General features: G+C 46.7%; 1 protein-coding gene across 3 annotated transcripts in view; it reads right to left on the bottom strand.

Moving 5' to 3' along the window:
• Positions 1-27,926, bottom strand: part of LOC138266092 (uncharacterized) — an 896,417-nt gene that overhangs the window by 623,318 nt on the left and 245,173 nt on the right. For all 3 annotated transcript variants that reach the window (XM_069214468.1, XM_069214470.1, XM_069214469.1), the window contains exons 12-15: positions 23,872-24,138; positions 20,906-21,082; positions 15,389-15,593; positions 4,233-4,384 (exon numbers count right to left, since the gene is read on the bottom strand). In XM_069214468.1, coding sequence (XP_069070569.1) covers positions 4,233-4,384; positions 15,389-15,593; positions 20,906-21,082; positions 23,872-24,138 — 801 coding nt within the window. The remainder of the gene's footprint in view (positions 1-4,232; positions 4,385-15,388; positions 15,594-20,905; positions 21,083-23,871; positions 24,139-27,926) is intronic.

Below are 27,926 nucleotides of genomic sequence, written 5' to 3' on the forward strand. Positions count from 1 at the left end.
ACCAGCTTATCAACTTCGGAACCTACACTATTAGCACAGGACTAGCACACATCCACAACACCTCCATCTCCATGGTAGCCTTTCCGAACAAATGATAGCACACAGAAGTCAGACCCCTCCTAAAGAAATCCTCCGCCGACCCCAGCGACCTCAAAAACTATAGGCTGATCTCCCTGTTAACCTTTCCGGCCAAAGTGCTCAAGAAATCCATCAACCAACAGTTTACCAACTACCTCAAATGAAACCACCTTCTTGACACTTCACAATCAGGACTCCGGGCCAAACACAGCACGGAGGCCGCACTGATCACCACCACAGATTACATCAGGGCCTTCTTCAACCGAGGAGAGTCAGCAGCTCTGATCCTTCTGGATCTGTCGGCAGCATTCAATAGAGTCTCCCACAACACTCTCCTCAACAGACTCCACAACACTAGCATTCAACAAAACGCCCTTAAGTGGGTCACCTCTTTCCTCTCAGGCCGCACGCAGAGCATCTGTTTTCTTCTCTTCACTTCTTCACCCAAGAACATCACCTGTGGCATACCCCAAGGATCCTCCCTTAGGCCAGCCCTGTTCAACATCTACATGACTCCCCCTCACAGACATCGTCAGATCCTACGGACTCAATATAGTCTTATACCCCAATGACACTCAACTAATCCTCTCATTCACCGAAGACACCCACAACATCAAAGCGAACTTCCACAACACCATGACCAATGGAGCAACATGTATTAAAAACAGCTGCCTCAAAATAAACACTGACAAAACTGAAGTCCAGATCTTTGGGAAGGACACCTCCATATCGGATGAAAGCTGGTGGCCAGCAGAACTCGGACCACACACAAAACCTTAGCTTCATCCTTGACAGCTAACTATCCATGAATCAACAGGTAAACTCAATTGACTCCTTCTGATTCTACATCCTCTGTATGCTATGTGGAATCTTCAAATGGATCCCTACTGACACCAGAAAGACAGTCACGCAGGCCCTGGTCACCAGCCGCCTCGGCTATGGTAATGCTCTCTATGCCGGAGTGTTCTCCCAGCTACTTAAAAGAATCCAGACGCTACACAACACCGCAGCCAGACTCATCCTCAACCTCCTCAAGAGCTCAAGCATCACACCACATCCCAGTAACCTCCGCTGGCTCCCTGTCCAGAAGAGATGACAATTCAAAATCCTCACACTCGCATACATGGATCTCCACAACCGAGGGCCGTCCTACATCTATCAACTGAACTTCTACGTCTCAGCACAACAAGTATGATCTGCCTCACTAACCCTTGCACACATACCCTGCATCAATCCCAAGCCACACTGCAGGCTGCTCCTTTTCCTACACAGCAGCCAAGTACTGGAACAGCCTTTCCCTCCAACTCCGAACAGCTCTCTCCCTGTACTCTGGAGAAAAGTGTCCCACAAGTGCACAAACATTCCTGTGGCAATTATTTGCATGGCTGTTAGACCTGGCAGCTCTTGGTGTAGTCCCCCCTATCTTTTTGCTTCAGGCCTCCTGCTTTTAATCATGTGCTGAATTTCGTTGTTGCTGGTTTTAGGACTCTGGGCACTCTACCACTGCTGACCAGTAGTAGAGTGCAAGTGTTTACATTGTATTGGTGATTTGTTTATCCATGACTGGCATATTTAATTTACTAGTAAGTCCCTAGTATAGTGCACCAGGTGTGCCCAGAGCCTGTAAATTATAGGCTTGTGACACGCATGGGTAGCTCTGCAAACTTGTCTCAGGCCTGCCATTGCAGTGCCTATGTGTGCAGTTTTAAACTGCCATGTAGACTAGGACAGTGCACCCCCTGGCCAGGCCCAAATCTTCCCTTTGATTACCTGAAAGTTGCCCCTAAGGTAGGCCTAAGAGCAGGGTGCAGTGTATTTAAAGGGTAGGACATGTACTGATGTGTTTTACATGTCCTGTTAGTGAAATACTACTAATTTCGTTTTTCACTATAGCAAGACCTTTCTCTCCCATAGGGTAACATGGGGATTGCCTTGAAATATCTGTTAAGTGCAATTTTCTAGTGGGAGCAGATAGAGATGTGGAGTTTAGGATCTCTGAACTCACAATTAAAAAATATATCTTTTGGTGAAGTTGGTTTTTGAATTGGATGTTTGAAAATGTCACTTTTGGAAAGTGGGCATTTTCTTGCTTAACCATGCTGTGCCACTGCCTGTCTGCTGAATACATGTCTAGGTCAGGACAACAGTTGAGTTGTTTGTGGTATTCACTCTAGACAGTCACACAAAGAGAGCTGGCTGAGGTGTGCCCTGCATATCCTGATGGCCCATCACCAGGCTGATGGGTCTTCCTGAGCTAGAGTGTTGGGAGGAGCTGACACTTGCAGCAGAATAGGACTCTGACCAGTGCTTAATTTTTGCTTGCTGTTTCCGGTGCTGAGCACCGGCACTTCTTTTTGAGGGCCAGGGCTTACTCTTCTGCCTCAAGCATTTGTGCGAGCAAAAGACATATATGGGGAAGGCGGAGGAAGGGAAAAATGAAAAAGCGTCACAAAGCAAGAAAGTAAAAAATTGCAAGAGTGAGCAAAAGGGGCAGGGAGTGGCTTTATATGGATTGAGGAGGCCCGAGATGGCTTCAGGATTACGGCGCCTCAGTATTCCCTGTTCACACATTTAATTGCAGCAGCTGCGTGTTTAAGAGCAGAGCTTTAGGTACCGGCATCTTTTTATTTACAAATTAAGCACTGACTCTGACTGTCCTCCCACAAAGCATTCTCCAACCCCATGGAGTGTGTGTGGGGCCAGGGCGTGGAAAGGCAGGGTCTTGTGCACTACAGAGACTTCTCTTTGAAGTTTGCCTACTTCGAAGACAGAAATGAGAATAAGTTCTGGACCTCTGACTTCTTGACACTTCTGGACTGAAGACATTCTGCCAGGAAGAAGTGCTGGATGCTGTAGGAGGGATTGCCAGTCTGCCTGCTGCTTTGTTGTGCTGACCTGCTGCTTGCTGCTTCTTTCCTGGGAGTGAAAGTACTGGACTTTGCTTTGTACATCCTGCTTTCCAAGGTTCGCCAATGGCTTGAACTGGGCTTGCCTTCTGTTAAGAAGTCTCAGCGCCAACAAAGACTTCATCTGCCAGCACCTGGCCTCTGTTGCTGAGAGTCCTGACTAGCCAAGTGAAGCCAAATCCAGTTCCTGGGCCCTTGGAAGTGAGCTCTGGTGCAACCAGGAAGAAACTGGTACATCGATTTCTAGAGCGACTTTGGAAATGGTGCCACTCCCCGACCTAGCACCGGAGCCCTGGTCGTTGCTGAATGCAATGACCACGACCAACAGCGCAGGCCATGATACTGTCGCCACACCTCCAAAGTCCCGCCACAGCATGAGTCCAGAGTGCTGTGTCACTGACGTCCATGACACCCGACTCTGACTTTGCTGCAGCACCTGTGGCCCAGTGATGTAATCACAACACCGCAAAGTCAATTTCTCCCGTCTTGGCCTGCTGGATTCTTCAACCCCACTGTGTTGTGTGGGACAACTCCTTGCTGCCTAAGCCACATTTCCTCCCCTGAAACTGCAAGAAACTGATGCCTCACCTTCCCTGCCTGCCAGTAAGGAACCAGCACCTTACCTCCCCAGTGGTAGGAAGGAACTGACGTCACACTGGCTTTAGCAATGCCTCACCTCCCCGACACCATGCAACGTCTTTGTTTCCTCATCGCTTTCCAAGGTACTGTAACCGAGGTCTATACGACTCCATAGCCGGGCTGAGCTACCTCACGGTCAGTGCCGGACTGTTCGAAGCAACTCCGTCAAGTCGTATTGTGTTTCTAAGCACTAAACTACATTTCATATTTGACAATTTTTATCTTTATTTGTGCGTATTGGGTTTTAGTCTTTTTTTTACTCAGATAAATATTGGTTATTTTTTCTAAACTGGTGTGGAGTCCTTTTGTAGTGTTTTCATTGTGTTACTATGTGTGTACGAATACTTTACACATTGCCTCTGAGATAAGCTGGGCTGCTCGTGCTAAGTTAGCAAGGGGGTGAGCAGAGGTTATCTTAACTGTGTGACTCCCTTACCCTGACTAGAGTGAGGGTCCTTACTTGGACAGGGTGCAAACTGCTACCAACTAGAGATCCCCATTTCTAACAATGATGTACCCCAGTAACTGGACAACACAGCACAGATGCATATGCAACACTTAATAAATTAGAACAAAGCTCTATGTAAGCAAGCGAGTACGAGCATTTACCTGAAATCCAGGAGCTGGAATAGGGATATGAAGCGCCTCCATCTACAGACATTGCAAACGGGATCCGACCGGTCTCATACAACATTGGTGAGATGCAGTGCGCAGTGCCATCTATGTCAACGTGTCCTTTGGTAAAGCTATTATCCCCGAATCTAGAAAGAGTAAATAAAACCACTATGCCTTGATATCTGCAGAAAATACACAATCCAAGGAATTGACTTTGTATAAAACTCTGCAGCACTTTCTTTATATTACTGTGGTATGTTCTGGGATAACCACAATGCACTGTATGGACAGAGCTTCTCAGAGAGAGCAGTCCTGCTGCAACAAAACAAAAGGCAGCCAGGTCACTTGTGAATGCATTTTCAGGCCATTTGTTTTTCACTCCCTTAAAGTTGTGTTGCAGCACTATCGTCATATTAGGGAAATACTAGGGAGGAAAATGACTGATTGCACTTAAAGGTACAAGTGACATGAAATTACGGTAGAGGGGGAGACATTGAGATTACTGTAATAGGTGCTGTTGAAAGGAAACTATTGTCATGTAGAGGGAGGAATGTGAAATCAGGTCGGAGGGCAAAAACAACATAAAACTAAAGATGTGGGTGGGGGAGGGTAAAACTCTTCATCTGCAGTACGAGTGAGTAACAGAAACTCGTGTTATCACGGGTGTCACTATAAGCATGAATTTTAACCCCTTCTGTGCCGCGGACGTAGTGGTTACGTCCCGCGGCACAGTGCTGCTGTGCCGAGGACGTAACCACTACGTCCTCGGCACACAGCCCAGAGGGAGCGCTCTCGCTCCCTCTGTGTGCTTCCCTCCCACCCCCCAAAGTCGGGGATGGAAGGGGAAGCCCTTCCCCTTCCGCCCCCGACCCCCCCAACCCCCCATAATGACGTCAGCGCGCGATCGCGCGCTGACTTCATTATGGGATCCTCGCCGCACAGGAAGCCATTTGCTTCCTGTGCGGCGACGATAGAAGAGGTGAGTTCCTCTTCCCGGTGGGTGGGGGGTTGGGGCTAAAGAGGCACCGGGGAAAAGGAAAGGCTTTTCCTTTTCCCCGGTGTCTCTTTGAGCATTCCTGCTGCCCGATCGCATTGCGATCGGGCAGCAGGAATGCCCACTAGACACCAGGGATTTGTTTTCTTCATTGTTTTTTACTGTTTTTGGCACGCGGGGAGCGGCCCCTTGGGCAAGGGTCGCTCCCCTTTAGGGGGGCCATTACTACGGCCATTTCTGCCCCCCTTGGGGACAGATTGGCTACTTTTCAGCCAGATCTGCCCCCAAGGGGGGCAGAAAACACTAGATCACCAGGGATTATTTTATTTTTTTGCATTTATGTGTTGGGGGTGCCCCCTTGGGCAAGGGGCGCCCCCCCCCAAGGGGGCAGAGAACTGTTGGCCTTTTCTGCCCCCCTTGGGGGCAGATCGGCCTATTTTTTTTAGGTCCATCTGCCCCCAAGGGGGGCAGAAGCCACTTAGGCACCAGGGATTGTGTGTGTAGTGGATGGGGGGGCGCCCCCTTGGGCAAGGGTCGCTCCCCTTTGGGGGGCATGTCTTTTTGGGCCATTTCTGCCCCCCTTGAGGGCAGATTGGCTACTTTTTAGCCAGATCTGCCCCCAAGGGGGGCAGAAAACACTAGATCACCAGGGTTTTTTATTTTTATGTGTATTTATGTGGGGGGGGGTGCCCCCTTGGGCAAGGGGCGCCCCCCCAAGGGGGCAGAGAACTGTTGGCCTTTCCTGCCCCCCTTGGGGGCAAATCGGCCTATTTTTTTTAGGTCCATCTGCCCCCAAGGGGGGCAGAAGCCACTTAGGCACCAGGGATTGTGTGTGTAGTGGATGGGGGGGCGCCCCCTTGGGCAAGGGTCGCTCCCCTTTGGGGGGCATGTCTTTTAGGGCCATTTCTGCCCCCCTTGAGGGCAGATCAGCCTATTATTTTTAGGCTGGTCTGCCCCCAAGGGGGGCAGAAACTACTAGAACGCCAGGGATTGTTTTTTATTTGTTTATTTTTGTGGGGGGCGTCCCCTTGGTCACGGGGCGCCCCCCCAAGGGGGGCATTGACCTGTTGCCCATTTCTACACCCCCTGGGGGCAGATGGGCCTATTTTCTTAGGCCCACCTGCCCCCAAGGGGGGCAGAAGCCACTTAGACACCAGGGATAGTGTGTGTGTGTGTGTGTGTGTGTGTGTGTGTGTGTGTTAGTGGATGGGTGGGGCCTTGGGCAAGGGTCGCCCCCCACTTTGGGGGCACATGTACCCAGGCCATTTCTGCACCCCTTGGAGACAGATCAGCCTATTATTTTTAGGCTGGTCTGCCCCCGAGGGGGGCAGAAACTACTAGAACGCCAGGGATTTTTTTTTATTTGTTTATTTTTGTGGGGGGGCGTCCCCTTGGTCACGGGGCGCCCCCCCAAGGGGGGCATTGACCTGTTGCCCATTTCTACACCCCCTGGGGGCAGATGGGCCTATTTTCTTAGGCCCACCTGCCCCCAAGGGGGGCAGAAGCCACTTAGACACCAGGGATAGTGTGTGTGTGTGTGTGTGTGTGTGTGTGTGTGTGTTAGTGGATGGGTGGGGCCTTGGGCAAGGGTCGCCCCCCACTTTGGGGGCACATGTACCCAGGCCATTTCTGCACCCCTTGGAGACAGATCAGCCTATTATTTTTAGGCTGGTCTGCCCCCAAGGGGGGCAGAAACTACTAGAACGCCAGGGATTTTTTTTTATTTGTTTATTTTTGTGGGGGGGGCGTCCCCTTGGTCACGGGGCGCCCCCCCAAGGGGGGCATTGACCTGTTGCCCATTTCTACACCCCCTGGGGGCAGATGGGCCTATTTTCTTAGGCCCACCTGCCCCCAAGGGGGGCAGAAGCCACTTAGACACCAGGGATAGTGTGTGTGTGTGTGTGTGTGTGTGTGTTAGTGGATGGGTGGGGCCTTGGGCAAGGGTCGCCCCCCACTTTGGGGGCACATGTACCCAGGCCATTTCTGCACCCCTTGGAGACAGATCAGCCTATTATTTTTAGGCTGGTCTGCCCCCAAGGGGGGCAGAAACTACTAGAACGCCAGGGATTTTTTTTTATTTGTTTATTTTTGTGGGGGGCGTCCCCTTGGTCACGGGGCGCCCCCCCAAGGGGGGCATTGACCTGTTGCCCATTTCTACACCCCCTGGGGGCAGATGGGCCTATTTTCTTAGGCCCACCTGCCCCCAAGGGGGGCAGAAGCCACTTAGACACCAGGGATAGTGTGTGTGTGTGTGTGTTAGTGGATGGGTGGGGCCTTGGGCAAGGGTCGCCCCCCACTTTGGGGGCACATGTACCCAGGCCATTTCTGCACCCCTTGGAGACAGATCAGCCTATAATTTTTAGGCTGGTCTGCCCCCAAGGGGGGCAGAAACTACTAGAACGCCAGGGTTTTTTTTTTATTTGGTTTTTTTTGTGGGCACATCAAAACGATATATTACAAAACTACCTGTGTTTGGGGGGGGAGAGGGCACCTATGTTTTTGGTCCTGTGTGCGGCCTTCATCTAGGGAAACCTACCAAACCCAGACATTTTATAAAACTAGACACCCCAAGGAGTCCAGGGAGGTGTGGCTTGCGTGGTTCCCCCAACATTTTCTTACCCAGACTCCTCTGTAAACCTCAATGTGCTTAAAAAAAGCATATTTTCCTGACTTTTCTTCGTAGGATCACCACTCCAGCACAAAATTCCTACTCCCCAGTGTTCCCCTCAGCCTCCCAAGTAAAATGACACCTCACTTATGTGGGTCCCCAAAGCAGAGTCAGTCTAACGATGTATAAAAGAATATGTCCTTATAAACTTGCTGTGCTATCCCCTCTATCTCTACAAGTTTTGGGCCTTATTCTGTTGCAGGCACCTGGCCCACCCACACAAGTGAGGTATCATTTTTATCGGGAGACTTGGGGGAACGCTGGGTGGAAGGAAATGTGTTGCTCCACTCAGATTCCAGAACTTTCTGTCACCGAAATGTGTGGAGAATGTGTTTTTTTAGACAGAATTTGAGGTTTGCAAAGGATTCTGGGTAACATAACCTGGTCCGAGCCACACAAGTCACCCCATCTTGGATTCCCCTAGGTCTCTACTTTTCAGAAATGCACAGGTTTGGTAGGTTACCCTAGGTGCCGGCTGAGCTAGAGGCCAAAATCTACAGGTAGGCACTGTTTTCAATGAAAAAATGTGATGTGTCCACGTTGCGCTTTGGGGCGTTTCCTGTCGCGGGCGCTAGGCCTACCCACACAAGTGAGGTATCATTTTTATCGGGAGACGTGGGGGAACGCTGGGTGGAAGGAAATTCGTAGCTCCTCTCAGATTCCAGAACTTTCTGCCACAGAAATGTGAGGAACATGTGTTTTTTTAGCCAAATTTTGAGGTTTGCAAAGGATTCTGGGTAACAGAACCTGGTCCGAGCCACACAAGTCACCCCATCTCGGATTCCCCTAGGTCTCTAGTTTTCAGAAATGCACAGGTTTGGTAGGTTTCCCTAGGTGGCGGCTGAGCTACAGGCCAAAATCTACAGGTAGGCACTTTGCAAAAAACACCTCTTTTTTCCTTCACCAATTTGGCTGTGTCCACGTTGCGCTTTGGGGCGTTTCCTGTCGCGGGCGCTAGGCCTACCCACAGAAGTGAGGTATCATTTTTATCGGGAGACGTGGGGGAACGCTGGGTGGAAGGAAATTCGTGGCTCCTCTCAGATTCCAGAACTTTCTGCCACAGAAATGTGAGGAACATGTGTTTTTTTAGCCACATTTTGAGGTTTGCAAAGGATTCTGGGTAACAGAACCTGGTCCGAGCCACACAAGTCACCCCATCTTGGATTCCCCTAGGTCTCTAGTTTTCAGAAATGCACAGGTTTGGTAGGTTTCCCTAGGTGGCGGCTGAGCTACAGGCCAAAATCTACAGGTAGGCACTTTGCAAAAAACACCTCTGTTTTCCTTCCCCAATTTGGCTGTGTCCACGTTGCGCTTTGGGGCGTTTCCTGTCGCGGGCGCTAGGCCTACCCACACAAGTGAGGTATCATTTTTATCGGGAGACGTGGGGGAACGCTGGGGGGAAGGAAATTCGTGGCTCCTCTCAGATTCCAGAACTTTCTGCCACAGAAATGTGAGGAACATGTGTTTTTTTTTGCCAAATTTTGAGGTTTGCAAAGGATTCTGGGTAACAGAACCTGGTCCGAGCCACACAAGTCACCCATCTTGGATTCCCCTAGGTCTCTAGTTTTCAGAAATGCACAGGTTTGGTAGGTTTCCCTAGGTGGCGGCTGAGCTACAGGCCAAAATCTACAGGTAGGCACTTTGCAAAAAACACCTCTGTTTTCCTTCACCAATTTGGCTGTGTCCACGTTGCGCTTTGGGGCGTTTCCTGTCGCGGGCGCTAGGCCTACCCACACAAGTGAGGTATCATTTTTATCGGGAGACGTGGGGGAACGCTGGGTGGAAGGAAATTCGTGGCTCCTCTCAGATTCCAGAACTTTCTGCCACAGAAATGTGAGGAACATGTGTTTTTTTAGCCACATTTTGAGGTTTGCAAAGGATTCTGGGTAACAGAACCTGGTCCGAGCCACACAAGTCACCCATCTTGGATTCCCCTAGGACTCTAGTTTTCAGAAATGCACAGGTTTGGTAGGTTTCCCTAGGTGGCGGCTGAGCTACAGGCCAAAATCTACATGTAGGCACTTTGCATAAAACACCTCTGTTTTCCTTCACCAATTTGGCTGTGTCCACGTTGCGCTTTGAGGCGTTTCCTGTCGCGGGCGCTAGGCCTACCCACACAAGTGAGGTATCATTTTTATCGGGAGACGTGGGGGAACGCTGGGTGGAAGGAAATTCGTGGCTCCTCTCAGATTCCAGAACTTTCTGCCACAGAAATGTGAGGAACATGTGTTTTTTTAGCCACATTTTGAGGTTTGCAAAGGATTCTGGGTAACAGAACCTGGTCCGAGCCACACAAGTCACCCCATCTTGGATTCCCCTAGGTCTCTAGTTTTCAGAAATGCACAGGTTTGGTAGGTTTCCCTAGGTGGCGGCTGAGCTACAGGCCAAAATCTACAGGTAGGCACTTTGCAAAAAACACCACTGTTTTCCTTCCCCAATTTGGCTGCGTCCACGTTGCGCTTTGGGGCGTTTCCTGTCGCGGGCGCTAGGCCTACCCACACAAGTGAGGTATCATTTTTATCGGGAGACGTGGGGGAACGCTGGGGGGAAGGAAATTCGTGGCTCCTCTCAGATTCCAGAACTTTCTGCCACAGAAATGTGAGGAACATGTGTTTTTTTAGCCAAATTCTGAGGTTTGCAAAGGATTCTGGGTAACAGAACCTGGTCCGAGCCACACAAGTCACCCCATCTTGGATTCCCCTAGGTCTCTAGTTTTCAGAAATGCACAGGTTTGGTAGGTTTCCCTAGGTGGCGGCTGAGCTACAGGCCAAAATCTACAGGTAGGCACTTTGCAAAAAACACCTCTGTTTTCCTTCACCAATTTGGCTGTGTCCACGTTGCGCTTTGGGGCGTTTCCTGTCGCGGGCGCTAGGCCTACCCACACAAGTGAGGTATCATTTTTATCGGGAGACGTGGGGGAACGCTGGGTGGAAGGAAATTCGTGGCTTCTCTCAGATTCCAGAACTTTCTGCCACAGAAATGTGAGGAACATGTGTTTTTTTAGCCACATTTTGAGGTTTGCAAAGGATTCTGGGTAACAGAACCTGGTCCGAGCCACACAAGTCACCCCATCTTGGATTCCCCTAGGTCTCTAGTTTTCAGAAATGCACAGGTTTGGTAGGTTTCCCTAGGTGGCGGCTGAGCTACAGGCCAAAATCTACAGGTAGGCACTTTGCAAAAAACACCTCTGTTTTCCTTCACCAATTTGGCTGTGTCCACGTTGCGCTTTGGGGCGTTTCCTGTCGCGGGCGCTAGGCCTACCCACACAAGTGAGGTATCATTTTTATCGGGAGACGTGGGGGAACGCTGGGTGGAAGGAAATTCGTGGCTCCTCTCAGATTCCAGAACTTTCTGCCACAGAAATGTGAGGAACATGTGTTTTTTTAGCCAAATTTTGAGGTTTGCAAAGGATTCTGGGTAACAGAACCTGGTCCGAGCCACACAAGTTACCCCATCTTGGATTCCCCTAGGTCTCTAGTTTTCAGAAATGCACAGGTTTGGTAGGTTTCCCTAGGTGGCGGCTGAGCTACAGGCCAAAATCTACAGGTAGGCCCTTTGCAAAAAACACCTCTGTTTTCCTTCCCCAATTTGGCTGTGTCCACGTTGCGCTTTGGGGCGTTTCCTGTCGCGGGCGCTAGGCCTACCCACACAAGTGAGGTATCATTTTTATCGGGAGACGTGGGGGAACGCTGGGGGGAAGGAAATTCGTGGCTCCTCTCAGATTCCAGAACTTTCTGCCACAGAAATGTGAGGAACATGTGTTTTTTTAGCCAAATTTTGAGGTTTGCAAAGGATTCTGGGTAACAGAACCTGGTCCGAGCCACACAAGTCACCCCATCTTGGATTCCCCTAGGTCTCTAGTTTTCAGAAATGCACAGGTTTGGTAGGTTTCCCTAGGTGGCGACTGAGCTACAGGCCAAAATCTACAGGTAGGCCCTTTGCAAAAAACACCTCTGTTTTCCTTCCCCAATTTGGCTGTGTCCACGTTGCGCTTTGGGGCGTTTCCTGTCGCGGGCGCTAGGCCTACCCACACAAGTGAGGTATCATTTTTATCGGGAGACGTGGGGGAACGCTGAGGGGAAGGAAATTCGTGGCTCCTCTCAGATTCCAGAACTTTCTGCCACAGAAATGTGAGGAACATGTGTTTTTTTAGCCACATTTTGAGGTTTGCAAAGGATTCTGGGTAACAGAACCTGGTCCGAGCCACACAAGTCACCCCATCTTGGATTCCCCTAGGTCTCTAGTTTTCAGAAATGCACAGGTTTGGTAGGTTTCCCTAGGTGGCGGCTGAGCTACAGGCCAAAATCTACAGGTAGGCACTTTGCAAAAAACACCTCTGTTTTCCTTCACCAATTTGGCTGTGTCCACGTTGCGCTTTGGGGCGTTTCCTGTCGCGGGCGCTAGGCCTACCCACACAAGTGAGGTATCATTTTTATCGGGAGACGTGGGGGAACGCTGGGTGGAAGGAAATTCATGGCTCCTCTCAGATTCCAGAACTTTCTGCCACAGAAATGTGAGGAACATGTGTTTTTTTAGCCACATTTTGAGGTTTGCAAAGGATTCTGGGTAACAGAACCTGGTCCGAGCCACACAAGTCACCCCATCTTGGATTCCCCTAGGTCTCTAGTTTTCAGAAATGCACAGGTTTGGTAGGTTTCCCTAGGTGGCGGCTGAGCTACAGGCCAAAATCTACAGGTAGGCCCTTTGCAAAAAACACCTCTGTTTTCCTTCCCCAATTTGGCTGTGTCCACGTTGCGCTTTGGGGCGTTTCCTGTCGCGGGCGCTAGGCCTACCCACACAAGTGAGGTATCATTTTTATCGGGAGACGTGGGGGAACGCTGGGGGGAAGGAAATTCGTGGCTCCTCTCAGATTCCAGAACTTTCTGCCACAGAAATGTGAGGAACATGTGTTTTTTTAGCCAAATTTTGAGGTTTGCAAAGGATTCTGGGTAACAGAACCTGGTCCGAGCAACACAAGTCACCCCATCTTGGATTCCCCTAGGTCTCTAGTTTTCAGAAATGCACAGGTTTGGTAGGTTTCCCTAGGTGGCGGCTGAGCTACAGGCCAAAATCTACAGGTAGGCACTTTGCAAAAAACACCTCTGTTTTCCTTCACCAATTTGGCTGTGTCCACGTTGCGCTTTGGGGCGTTTCCTGTCGCGGGCGCTAGGCCTACCCACACAAGTGAGGTATCATTTTTATCGGGAGACGTGGGGGAACACTGGGTGGAAGGAAATTCGTGGCTCCTCTCAGATTCCAGAACTTTCTGCCACAGAAATGTGAGGAACATGTGTTTTTTTAGCCACATTTTGAGGTTTGCAAAGGATTCTGGGTAACAGAACCTGGTCCGAGCCACACAAGTCACCCCATCTTGGATTCCCCTAGGTCTCTAGTTTTCAGAAATGCACAGGTTTGGTAGGTTTCCCTAGGTGGCGGCTGAGCTACAGGCCAAAATCTACAGGTAGGCACTTTGCAAAAAACACCTCTGTTTTCCTTCACCAATTTGGCTGTGTCCACGTTGCGCTTTGGGGCGTTTCCTGTCGCGGGCGCTAGGCCTACCCACACAAGTGAGGTATCATTTTTATCGGGAGACGTAGGGGAACGCTGGGGGGAAGGAAATTCGTGGCTCCTCTCAGATTCCAGAACTTTCTGCCACAGAAATGTGAGGAACATGTGTTTTTTTAGCCACATTTGGAGGTTTGCAAAGGATACTGGGTAACAGAACCTGGTCCGAGCCACACAAGTCACCCCATCTTGGATTCCCCTAGGTCTCTAGTTTTCAGAAATGCAAAGGTTTGGTAGGTTTCCCTAGGTGGCGGCTGAGCTACAGGCCAAAATCTACAGGTAGGCACTTTGCAAAAAAACACCTCTGTTTTCTGTGATGTGTCCACGTTGTGTTTTGGGGCATATCCTGTCGCGGGCGCTAGGCCTACCCACACAAGTGAGGTATCATTTTTATCGGGAGACTTGGGGGAACATAGAATAGCAAAACAAGTGTTATTGCCCCTTGTCTTTCTCTACATTTTTTCCTTCCAAATGTAAGACAGTGTGTAAAAAAGACGTCTATTTGAGAAATGCCCTGTAATTCACATGCTAGTATGGGCACCCCGGAATTCAGAGATGTGCAAATAACCACTGCTTCTCAACACCTTATCTTGTGCCCATTTTGGAAATACAAAGGTTTTCTTGATAGCTATTTTTTACTCTTTATATTTCAGCAAATGAATTGCTGTATACCCGGCATAGATTGAAAACCCACTGCAGGGTGCAGGTCATTTATTGGCTCTGGGTAGCTAGAGTTCTTGATGAACCTATAAGCCCTATATATCCCAGCAACCAGAAGAGTCCAGCAGACGTAACGGTATATTGCTTTCGAAAATCTGACATTGCTGGAAAAAGTTACAGAGTAAAACGTAGAGAAAAATTGATGTTTTTTTCACCTCAATTTCAATATTTTTCTTTTTCAGTTGTTATTTTCTGTAGGAAACCCTTGTAGGATCTACACAAATGACCCCTTGCTGAATTCAGATTTTTGTCTACTTTTCAAAAATGTTGCGGTTTCTGGGATCCAGCGTTGGTTTCATGCCCATTTCTGTCACTGACTGGAAGGAGGCTGAAAGCACAAAAAATCGTAAAAATGGGGTATGTCCCAGTAAAATGCCAAAATTGTGTTGAAAAATTGGGTTTTCTGATTCAAGGCTGCCTGTTCCTGAAAGCTGGGAAGCTGGTGATTTTATCACCGCAAACCCTTTGTTGATGCCCTTTTCAGGGAAAAAACCACAAGCCTTCTTCTGCAGCCCATTTTCCCAATTTTTTTGAAAAAAACGAAATTTTCACTCTTTTTTGGCTAATTTCTTAGCCTCCTTCTGGGGAACCCACAAAGTCTGAGTACCTCTAGAATCCCTAGGATGTTGGAAAAAAAGGACGCAAATTTGGCGTGGGTAGCTTATGTGAACAAAAAGTTATGAGGGCCTAAGCGCGAACTGCTCCAAATAGCCAAAAAAAGGCTCGGCACAGGAGGGGGAAAAGGCCTGGCAGCGAAGGGGTTAAAGAAGGAACAGCAAAAAGTCTGGGTTGTGGCAAGAGTGTTTCTAACAAAACGCATCAGTAGCTGAGTGCACCTTGAATAATAATGTTAGGGTCGGACTGGCCTATAGGACTGGTCTGAATGGTCAGTGTGTGAGCTGGTTTTGGTCGTTTGTGGACCTGTTTTGTCTGCTGGGTCGGTATTTACTGTTAATTCCCCTAAAACAAACGTTGCCTGCAGGAAGCTCAAATGAATGCAGTCTTCCCACATTGCAAAACACTTTAAAAGACAATTTAAAATGTAAATATTTTTCAGAAGGTCAAATCCCACAATAATGCTCTGTGTAACAACCCACGTCACTCAGATTTTACAAACATTTACAAAAACAATGCTGTAGTTTGTTCTGAGCTGGATGACTATCAGTTTGTGTGGTCTTGATTGAACAGAAATGGTACACTTACCTACAAGTTATGTTCGAGGCGACATCAAAAGTCACATTGAGCACCACAATGTCTGTCCCCCCTAAGAGGATCCCGGACTGTGGTGCAATCTGGATGCAGAACCTTTTGTAATCTGGGCAGCACGTTCCAAGGTTCTCACAGGTGGGTCTACAGGAGCAGCCGAGTATGTTGCGACCACACTGCCCTGCACAGGAATGAGCTACACCTGCCAGAAAAAATATGTTTGGGCAATGCAGTGAAAACAAGAAAAAGGAAATAGTTACATGTGATGAAAGATTCATGCATTATGAATAGCTTAGCAAGAGAAAAATGGACGCAACCAGTGACTAATTTGCTCGAGTTCTGAAGGATGAACTTCCTGTCCCTATATCCTTTGCTGTCAACAGCTATTCTCATTTCATTTTACGAATATTGATTTAATGGTATTGCTTTCAATGGGACTTCAGCGGCTGGAAGAAACCATACATTCCAATGGAGCACGTCTTGAAAAATGCTGAAGCGTGTACTACTAGGCAAGTCACAGCTGTACCTCTAGGTTTGTACTACTAATGGATCCTCCTTCACTCCTCGGTCAAATTTAGAGTTTGGTGGCAATAGAAAAACCCATTCAGTCTTTTGAGGAATATGCTGACTGACAAGGAGAATGTGCTGCCTGATCTGCTTAACGATGAGGTATGATGAAGGCAACGTATCCTGTAGAATCTATTTCAGACTGCGAATTTTCACCTACAATTTGAGGGTCTTCCATTGGGTTTCTGAGATCTAAATGGGGCCCATGGGCCACCCTTAGCCTCAGTCCTTGTTCCTTCATGAGCCAGCACCGCTGTAGCGTGTAAGGACTAACTTGTTCATTATGGAAGTTTCAGATTTTGTAGCCTTCCCTTTATCCTGTTCCCTAATTGCCTGCATAACAGTAACCTAGATTAGAAGCTAGGCTCTCTGCAGGGCTCTGTGAGTAACATGCACTCTTTGTCTATGTCAACCACCCCTTACTTACTTCCTTTCATCCATCCTTTGGGAAGAGGTGGTTTCTTCAATTCCATATGTCAGTCCCCCCACAAATAGAGGATCCTTGCTTCTCAGTAAATTATTAGGTAGACAACAGGATTCATCCAGCCAGAGGACCTGTCTTATACTGACGAGTTTCCACTTACCCACAGTTTAACTTCACCAGCTCTGTTCTCTATCTCTTCTATCGATGTGGCCTAAACGTCATATATCATTTAGCACAATTATAGCGTCTAATACATTTTTTATAAAAATATGACCCCATTGGAGTTAGTGATAGAAAATCTACACCCAATGGAGCAATATTTTCGTAAACAATATTTTGGCCACAATATTATGTCAAACTATATTTTTATTGATATTCTGACGTACCACACCCTCTGTCTTTCTCTGTTTCTCTCTCGCTCTCCCACTTTCTCTCTTTCTTTCTCTTACTCTGTCGCCTCCCTTTCTTTGTAGGGCTTTGGCCTCTTAGAATGGCTAATAAAGTGCAGTTACCAAGGTGCACTTCTAGTACTAGTGAGATTAGGGGGAAGGAGGAAGAATTGGTTTATTATTAAACTTTAAAACTTACATCAAAATTACATGCACTACTAAAAATAATTTCCATTGTGTACATTAAAATTATATAACCGTGAATGTATTGCATTTTCATAAATCTTTCAAAACATCATGTTTATTTTGGAAGCAAAGTAGCAATGTAATCCCTACCTTATAGTTTTACAGGTTCAATATATCATGTATAATCATTACAGATTCCGCAATCGTGGTGGAATTTCCACACTGCAGTTTCTCATTGCACAGATTCTGCCACAAGTGGTGAAACTCTACCACGACTGCGGAACCTCTGTCATGACTCCGGAGGCTCACTGTGAATCAGGGCACCAGTCTTGAGGCTTTGTACCTGATTTGGAGCTGAATTTTGATTTTCAGCCGGCAATAGCACCCCTTCAGACTTTCTGAGGGAATGCTATAGCCTGATGCAAATGAACTAACATAAATTCCTTCTATTAGTATGGAGGAGGAAATCGCACTGGAATTTCCTCTCAATTTAGTAATTCTTCTGGAAGTCAGCAGAGTTTTCAATACTACCAAGTTCCAAATCAGATCTTAGTTTTGAAGGTTTTATTCTCTTGGGAATAGAGAAAAGGCCAGCCCTTATGGGAATTCAGTACTAAACCCAGGAAGTGGGTAAATCTGGAATAGATATCATAAAATTGCATTTTGGTTGCTGACAAGTCTCCCAGGATGCCGGTCTCTTCCAAATGGAATTTCAGATATACCAAAACCCCTCAGATCTTGAACAATGCATCTGCCTGCTTCAAAGAAAAAACAATTATCTCTATTGTGCATTTAATGGTAGGGATAGCCCATTGGCATGAGCAAACAGAGGTCATGTTTTGGTGCCACGTGTTCTTTCTCAATCCACACCAGGGTCAGATGTTTATTCATTCATGCTTTCATCCTTATTCATACATGCTTTCATGCACCTGACCATCCATTTTCTATTAGGGATGTCCAGGATTTTAGGCCACCAGCTGTGGAATATGTATCACTCATCCAGCAGTGCATAGGTGCCACAGCTATTAGGAGTGAATCGTTCAGCCTAATTGTGAATGTTTCATACTACCCAGTCAGGTGGCAACAGGGTAAATTGTCCTATCTTGTATTACCTCCTGTGGCTCACTTGCCACTTGCTGATGAACAACCGAGAATGCCTAGAAGGCCATCTCAAAGACACTGTTATTTGAGGAAGGGGTTAAAGAATAAGCAATAAAACTTTATGGGAAAGGAGCAAATCTATATGTCAAAACGTTCTCCTCTGATGAGGTCTGGTTTAGGAGAAAAACTAATAGTGTGAAAGTGATAAAAGTATTTGTCTCACCATTGCAGAAGCAACTGACCTATGGGCATGGAGGCATGGGGTGACTGGCTGCTCCCTGGCTTCCTTCTTGTCCTGATGTATCCCAAACCTTGTGCCAAATGAAATGGTACTAGGTTGGAGTGCCATCAAGACAGTGATTAAACCTTAGCTGGGGGTCAGACGGTGCTCCAGATAGCACTTGCTGAGATCACATGACACTGATTTCAGCTCGTTTCTGTCTCAGACTGTCCATGATATGCCCAGTGTGCAAGCCCACAGTGTGTACCGGCAAAACTGCTGATCACCATGCAGCTCAGTGAAAAAGCCAGGGATACCAGAAGTGACATCTTCACTACTCAATCCCTGATAACATCACATGTAAATGCTTTTACCGCCCTCCGCCCCTGCATTGCACTGTATTTGGTGCTGGGCAAGGATAGGAAAGGCAAGGAATAGAGGTTAGAGAAAGTAAACTTAGCTCTTAAAGGCTTACTACTAACAATTATTGCCCTGCCTTAATGCTCCCTGTGACCAATGGTAACAAGGACAGTGCCAGAAATACTAAAGGACAACCCAAATATAGCATATGTTATGTGTTATGTTATGTTAAATAGTGTTGAAGAGTACAACAGCTACCCAAAACAGCCTTCCCGCTGCCGACAGAAGGAGCTGACTGAAACTCAGGATTGTCTGGAAGATTTAATTCTATAATTATCTGAAGAGGTACATTTTTAATTTCTTCCTAAAACTTAACAGATTGTTGTTCGACATGAGCTGAACAGGGAGAGCATCCGTAGTTTAGCAGTGAGGTAAGCAAATGAGCGAACACCTCCTCTTATTTTCTTAATTCTGGGGAGTTCCAGAAGGGAGATGGTGTTTAGTCTCAATGCTCTGGGGACTATGTGTGCAGTAATGAGATGCTGTAGGATGTGTGTGCCTGGTGAGTATTTTAACCTTTGGGCAATGCATAAGGACTTAAATTCATTTCTTCTTTTGATTAGTAACCAGTGAAGTTCTGCAAGCGATGGACGAGCAGAGTTCCTTTTTGGTAAGCCTAATAATGCTCGCGCTGCAGCCTTTTGTATAACCTGCAGTTTTTTTATGACATATGCTGGGCTACCCGGATACAAGGAGTTGCCATAGTCCAGGCATGATAGAATTGGGCCTTTGACGACTATCCTCCGACACTCCAAAGGAAGTCATTTCAGCATTTTACTAAGGGGCCTTAGCAGCCCAAAGCACGTGCCTGATACCTTATTCGCCTGAGAAACCATGGTCAGATCCTCAGATCCTTATCCAGGATGACACCAAAGCTGTTGACTTGAAGTTTAGGAATATGGAGTTCTCCCAAACGGGGGGTTGGGGGCATAGTTTGTCCCATTTCGAGGGTTTTTTTCCAACCATCAACACCTCTGTTTTGTTCCTGTTAAGCTTTAAATGGCTTGCTGCCATCCAGCGAGCTACCTGTTCCATACATGTGGTAAGCTTCTCAGAGGTGGACTTGGTATCAGGTGACAACGAAACGACAATCTGTGTGTCGCCTGCGTACGATACCATAGTGAATCTGTAGGAGCAGGTGATATACGAGAGAGGACGAACATATATATTGAAGAGCGTAGGGCTTAGCAAAGAACCCTGTGGTCAGTGCTTAATTTGTACTTATTTTTTCCGGTGCTGAGCACCAGCACTTATTTTTGAGGGCTGGCGCTTATTCTTCTGCCTTAAGCATTTGCTGCGAGCACAAGACACATATGGGAAAGAAGGAGGAAGAGATAAACGAAAAAGCGCCACAAAGGGAGAAAGCAGAAAGCTGCTAGAGTGAGCTGAAGGGGTCAGGGAGTGGCTGTAAATGGATTAAAGAGGCCCGAGATGGCTTCAGGATTACGCTGCCTCAGTATTCTGTGCTCTCACATTTAAATGCAGCATCTGCGTGTTTAAGAGGAGGGCTTTGGGCACCAGCACGTATTTATTTACAAATTAAGCACTGCCTGTGGTACTCCACAATACAGCTTATGTGTTTCTGACAAGAAATTCTCTTCATTTACTTGGACATTTCTGTTGGCTAAGAACGATGTTAACCATTTTAGTGTTGTCTCTGAGATCCCTATTGCTTCCAACCTGTCACTCAAGACTGACTGTGAGGCAGTGTCAAAAGCCATGCTCAAATTAAGATGAATAAATGCAGCAGAGCCTCCATGGACTAAAGTCTTTTTCAGGTCCTCAGTGGCCAACAGGAGAGCTGTCTCCATTCTATAGCCTTCACGGAAGCCTGTTTATGTGTGGTGCAACTGATTGTTGGTTTCTAGAAAATTTGAGTGAAAACCATTTCAAAGTTTCTCTAAGATTTTGCTTATCCCTGGAAGCAGTATAGTTTTCTGGTTTATCTGAGTCCAAGGACTCCTTTTTCAATACAGGCTGGCTAATTGCATGCTTCCAAGCATCGGGAACACAGACCCTTCTAGAGAGGAGTTGAATATATGCCTCTCATGACCTCTATTTGACATCTACATACAGCCTCTTGTTTCAAAGTGCACAACCTTTTGTGCATTCACCATGATGAAAAACCTACCTCTTGTACTAAAGAACAAAGCAATGGCCTTCAAGAAATTAGTAAGTGAACCAAGAAGAAAATGACACATTCTTACCTGTCTTGCACTCAGTCTCTTCTCCTGACCATGCGCCACTGGACAGGCAGGTTCTCACTTGTGAACCGAACATGATGAATCCAGGGTTACACGTGAATTTGACATCGGAGTTAAAAATGTACGAGGTGCCTTCCTTGGTCCCGTTTGCTGGAGGGCCCAGCCAGCCACAGCACACCACTGAGGGCAGAAGGGGGGGCGAGTTAGAGTAGCGCCTACGTAGGTTCTTTAAACCCTGGAGTGATGAGAGCTGAAGGCATCAATGCAGATACCAACAAGGCTCGCAAAGGGGAAACAAACACTGACAAAGCAATATGTTTCACTTACAAATAGTGCACGCACAAAGAGAAACACTATCCATGCACACATCGATAAAAGGCAGTAATATTTGTACATACACGTGCACGGAGACAGCTAAGCACACAAACACAAGAAAAGTTACCTACTTTTCCACAGACCAACCCTGTCACGGTCACACAGCCCACCAGAAAATCTGTCAACCAGGTGTTCAGGCAACCAAACAGGCAGCGATCAGCCCAAACTATCAAAGATACGGGGACCCCTGCACACAGACCACCATTCAAACTCCAACACACAGAAAAAATTCAAGTAGATACACCCAAGACACGTTCCACCCTGGCAGGAATACGAAGATGTCTAGGATTATAGACGTACAGGTAGATGAACAAACAGGCAGATAGACGAACACACAAGCAAACTTCAAATGCACTTTCTATCCTTTCTGCAGACAAAATTGGTTTTGTTGTGCAGAAAAGAGTGTAATGTCGAAGCCCAAACATTCCATGGCCCCTCGTTGGATGATGGGTGTGATGAAACACTCTTCCAGTCATGCCAATTCTGTGTTAAAAGTATAGAAACTGTGGAAGCACTATGAACATAACATCGTGAAGGGAGCAGCAGGGGCCTGGGAAACCTCAAAGTACATTATCTCATTCCCACAGGACGTAATGAGTGATCAGTGGTAAATCGTGGCATGTCCCGAGAATTACTGGGTGATATGTGGAGCATCTGCCCAGTATTGACAATTGCTATATGAGAGGACACGCGTCTGGACATGTAATGGTGTTTGCTACTGAGCGATTGAGACTATATGGGGGCTTAATTTTACTAGAAATGTCTCCCTTAAGCATGAGAGTAGTATATGAATGAGTGGAGGGGAGGCTCAGAAGTAAAGTTGTAACTTGGTTCCAGGCAAAAGTTGGTGAATGCATATTGCAAACTCCCATCAGGAGTGGTAGGAACAGTGCTCTAAATGGGCCGGTACTGTCCGGTACGGAGTACCGGCACTTTTTAATTTTAGAGGGAGAGTACCTGCACCTCTCGAGAAAAACGTAATACTTTTAATTGGAAACGAACCGGCACTTCTCAAAAATAAGCAGGTACTCTTCTACAGAGTACCTGCACTTCTATTTTTCCATTTCAAGCACTGGGTAGGAAAGAAATCATAATTAAAATATTTCTAGAATTTCCTGCGTACAGCTTATCAGAACAACAATGCCGAGAAAGCACAAGTGAAATTCAAGGTGACCATGTAGGACACATGTAACATCAACAGGCAGGACACAGTTACACCAGATGAGATGTTTCACCTTTATGTACAGGCACAGGTCCTTGACAGAGCGACGGGACATAACATTTTACTCTTGCAGAAATAAATATGTGAGGAGATTACTGAGGGATAAGTGAACTGATGGATGGTTATTTAATTTGGCTCTGTGGCAATTCCGGCTTGCTTCCACTTAATAATGATCCCCATTTACAAAGGAAGTCACGTTCATGGTGCCAACACTCAATCCGTACATGGCCTCTCCTTGGAGAAATAACTTCTACTGGGCGATGGATGACTTTTGTCTTCACGTCCCTCCGGTACTGGCCTTTTTTTTTTAAGCATCTGCAGGAAAAAGGCAGTGCGATTTGCAAAGAACAGGTGCATCTGACAAGCAAATGTGACCTGAATCCAAGGCACGTAATTCTGTTTTCCATGTTCTTGTGCCATCAAAGAAGCGCCTAGCCTAGTCGTTATCTATCTCATCCATGGGAAAAATCTGTCCACCCTAGCAGGAATCCCGAGGCTTCAAAGCCTACTGATCTGTTGTATTTTTCCCAGAGTTTTGATTGGAGGGTTTCTACCTGTTCACGCTGCTATATTGCGATTACATTCACCCTGAGATTTCCACCTGCTACAGGAATTCACCCTACACTGTTGTTCATTAAGCTCGAGGTTTCTCTCTTGGCTACATCTTCAACTCAGTCCTCTGCAGACTCCAAGGATAACTACTGTCGGGGCACGGTAACCTCGTCAACAACTATTCCGTAGCATCTTATGTTTAATGATTCCTACCCTCAGACTTCCCGCGCTAAAACAGGTTTAGTCCCAAGACACACCTTCAACAAGAGCTCAGTTTGTATCACAAAAAAGCCTGTAGACGTGTTCACCAGGGTATCGGTGAGGTCCTTCAGCCCCACAATAACTGCATGGATGATTATTGTTATAAACCACTAGCTTTTCCCGCAAGCTCAGTATTGACATTATTTTTTTCAAAACCCTTATTGTTTCTTGTGCTTTGTCAGAATCAATCCCCATCATGTTGTTCCCACGGATTGTCGGAGCTTCAAGGAAAGGCACACACTTCGTGCACATTCAACTTCAATGCAAGAAACACTTTAAAAATCCCATGGAGGGTACTCTTTTCATCCCTCTTTCTTTCCAGTTCACAACACCGCCCCCGCCAGGTTGGGTCAGTCACCCTCATGATGTTGTGACGCAGTTACAGTGATCAAGGAAATCATGCAAGTTACTGGTAATGTGTTTTTTTTTCTCAAAAATATTTCAAATTGTAAATTACACATTGTCATTCACACACATCCTCACCATCACCACGACCACCACAAAGACCACCACCACCGCTGCTGCTGCCACCACCACCACCACAACACTTCCACCTCACCTGGCTTAAGACTCTCCACCATCTTCTGGTGACGCTGGTGAGATATCTTGGTGGTGTTTCCAACCAAGAGACTCTTGGTTGTTAGGGTATCAAACCTACAGAATTCATCTGACTCACAAAGCCTCAGCATTTCTTCTGTAAGGGGGTCATTCGGGTCCTCCTCGACTCTAAATACTGGTATATAGGTGGGGTCATGCTTAATAACAAAGTTATTTTCCAAGGACAAGGAGTCGTAGGTAAAAAGGGTTGTTTCATTTGTGATAGCCCCTGAAAAAGAAACAAAAGTTCCCTTTAGTCTGTAGCCGGGGCCTCGAGGGAAGCAAACATTTTTTGAGGGAAGAGCATGTTCTGAAATAACACCATGGGATTCTCAGGCACGATATAAAGCTAAAAAAAAATACCTGTAATGGTGAAAAAATTATCTTTGCTATCGGACTGGGGCAGAAAATAGGCCTGGGTTCCACAATAATAGTGGCCCTCACTGGCAAATCAAATAGCTGAAAAGTGTCCTTCATTTGCAACAGGGCAGTTTTGAACTTGTAAAGACAAGCCAGGTAGGTGCTTTGCAAGCTATGAGATACTGCCTGCATTTGTGCTTGCTTCTGGGAATATTTGTGGTAATATCAGAGAAATGAAACAGTAAAAACCTGCCAACAAGACCACAAAACTGGCCCATACACTGACCTGTCAGACCAGCCCTTCTTGCCCTGTATGCCATTAGGACCATGTCACAGCAGATGTCACACTAAAGCATAGGAGCGGATAAGTAAACATCTCTCCTTCAGTTGCGGCTCACGGGGTGCGGAAGGGGTGGGGCGGCACACAGGGGAGGGGGGAAAATAAACATGAAATTAAGTAAATTAAAAAAACAACACCTACCTTCTCTGCTGCCGCACCACTTCGCTCCTCTGCTGACTACAGGCACAGGCTCCCAGCCTGCCCTGCGGCCAATCCTGACGCTGCTCAGAACAGCGTCAGGACTGGCTGGGAGCACAGGCAGACTAGGAGCCTGTGCAGATTCTCTCCAGCCCGGCAATTCATTATTGCGCATGTGTGTTTGGCCGGCCCGAGACGGCTGACCAAACACACATGCGCTCTGAGCGAAGTGCTCTGTGCACTCCCCTCTAGTGCTCGTCACCCCCCATGCCCTGATCCTTTTCACAGTTTATTATTGTTTTCTTGAAAAGGTTTTGCTGCTGCTGCTGGTGGGGGGGCGACGCTCCTCCACCCTAATGAAAGAGCTGCCCCTGCTCCTTCCTGCGTAGCCCCCCTCCCTCCACACAAACCCCTATGCAGGTGCAAACACATTTTAGGAGTCTTCAATTAGCTGTAATTACCATACCCACATTTTTTTTTCTGGCACAGTTTACAAAAAAAATACACCAGGGGCAAATAGCATGGACAAAAAAAGGCGCCTGCCGAATTTGCACACTTTGAAAGGAAGAAAACATGCAGTGTTACCATATTATACTAAATATTGAGGTGCATCGTTCAAAAAGGTTGGGTAATTGTACAGGGCTATCACACTTGTTGGTATCAGCCTTTACCTTTTGCACAAGTGCGGATAGGGATAGCATATTTCTTATAAGTAGAGCCAAGATATTTCAGCAGGCTGTGGGAGATTCCTGTCCTGGAGGTAAGACACCAAACAAGGCAATTGAAAGCAGGGGGGAACAGTTCTAACCGTTAAGGGACCAGTGTAACAATCTACTCCCTAAAGCAAGTAATCCTGCCAGAGACTTGGCGAGTGAGACAATTAGACTCTTGTGAAGCACTCTATACTGCTCAGCAGCCATTATTTGCAGCAAGCATTATGGGAGACGAAAGGACGCTTAGAAGAAGTATGATTTAAAGTTTCATTAGGAGGTTTTGATGTTTGGGGATTGCCAAAAAATAGTGTTCCAAACAGTGCCCGATTCACAAAGTTATTTTCAGCTGCGTCACATGCCTACTATCAAAATATCTCCATTTATATCTGTCTGGCGTAAATGGTTCTACAACTGTGGATTTCACTGCCACAAATGTGGAGAAATCCTGAGTAGTAAAGGGTATTACATAGGCATTACAACCTGTGGTTTGCCTTGCAAGTTTGTGAATGCCCACAAATATGTACTTTTACGAGGATCCCCGGCCACTTCCCAACTTGGTAATGGTCAGCCAAGGGCCGGAGTAACGTCCCTTCCAGGATGGGAAGGGGAGTGGATAAGCCCCAGCGTTGCTAGGAGTGTATAGGAAGGATTTTTATCCCCAGGAAGAATGCGTGCTTGCATAGAGGAGGCTTCATCACCCTTGTGTTCAAATGTAAACTATGTAGCTTTTCGCACAGAGGAAATATGGAGTGATAAGGAGAGAGAGCACAGAATATCGCAGTATTCATTTGGAGTTTGAGTGGAGGTCTTCCATAGCAGGGCTAAATAAAGCGGCTGTTTGCAAGTTAGACCAAGTTAAAGAAAGTGTATGTTTGGACAGGCAACCAATGGAAGTCCAGGTGGGTGGCTGTTGGTAAAGCAATCGCTGTCCTTCGAACCAAAGTCCAACAGAAGCATTTAAGGCAATTTGCATTTGACTGAGAATGCAGATCAGTGGATCGGGATAAAGGTCATTGCAAAATTCCAGTGATGAACCCAAGACAAAGACAGGAAAGTGACAGAATAAGTCCTTTTATGTCTATATTTATTGTGCTTAGTTTCCCTGCACTCCATACATTAATTGCGTTTATGCACGAGGACACCGAGTCGGTTAACATAATGACACAGCAATCGTTATGACATTTGTAAGACAAGGGATGGGACTAACGAGTTACATAGCTCATTGCTCTGTCCTTGTGATGTCATGGCTGGGAAGTCATAGGTACAGTATTTACATCCATTAGGAATTCGAGAAGCTTATTCGACAACAAAAAGAAGAGGAACAATTAGGCATGAATATTATACAATGGACAGGTGGGGCATATTGGAAACGATACATGGTGTACATTTGGGGTGTGAATACGTGATCAAAGCAATTCGAATGGATAGACCCTGACTCTCAATTTGAGTGCCATCAGTAACTGAGAGCGCAAAGTTTTCATGGACAGGTGGTTCTGATGGTACGGGGCAGCCTCTGAAAAATATTGGTGTCTCTTTTGTTGTTACTGGCTCTGTGAGTAGCCAGGAGATGCTCTTGTGTTCAGCGTATTTTGCAGGCTGAGGGTTTCTTGCAGATATTTGTGTCTGTGTCCTCAATAGGTTGGCACATGAGGAAAAGAGTTGAATGTTTACAGTGTGGATATTTGAGTCATGCCAGGACTGATTCATGTTTTTTTTTACTTTCTAGTTGACTTTCGTGAAGATTGTTGATTTGACAGGCTTGTTGTCCATGATTTAGAGTTGCGCTATAATCTGGTCTTGAATTGACCAGAACTCAGTTACTGAGGGTGTATAACGGGGAATTAAAACAGATGGATTTTCTAAAAGCTTGATTTGGTGGTAGGCGATTTTTACTTCTTCTGGCCAAACACAAGGATTTCAGCTTTATTAGTTATCAATTCACATTTAGTTCCAGCCAGCTTAATTTCATCTGGCAGCCAAACTCAGGAATAGTGCTATTCATTTAGGAAGAACATTCTGAAGGGGGTTTACAATCTGTTAGAAATCTTGTTTATGGTTGGCTGAGGTATGAACCTTGATCAAGAAGGAATCCTAGTCAGGGTAAGTCACAAACACAAACTAAATTAACCTGTGCTCACCCCATGGTAGCTTGGCACAGAGCAGCAGGCTTAACTTAAGAGGCAATGCGTAAAGTATTTGTGCACCACTTCAAATAGTAACACAGTGAAAACATGTCACTAAGTAGCCCACAATGGAGTTAGAAAAATAAGTTAGGAATGAATAAATAAAACTAGAGCAAAGTGACAAAAATACACTGACAGCTGTCAGTTTCAACAGCCAGTATGGCCCCAGACCATCCAGGGGTCTCTGACCTCTGTAGTTTCTCAGGGTGAACTGCAATTATCCCAGATGCCTTGCACCTTTTTTCCACTCTACCTCCCACCAGTATTGGAGTGGTAGCTTGAG

The sequence above is a fragment of the Pleurodeles waltl genome, chromosome 11 (genome assembly GCF_031143425.1).
Source record: "Pleurodeles waltl isolate 20211129_DDA chromosome 11, aPleWal1.hap1.20221129, whole genome shotgun sequence".
Taxonomy (NCBI): Eukaryota; Metazoa; Chordata; class Amphibia; order Caudata; family Salamandridae; genus Pleurodeles; species Pleurodeles waltl.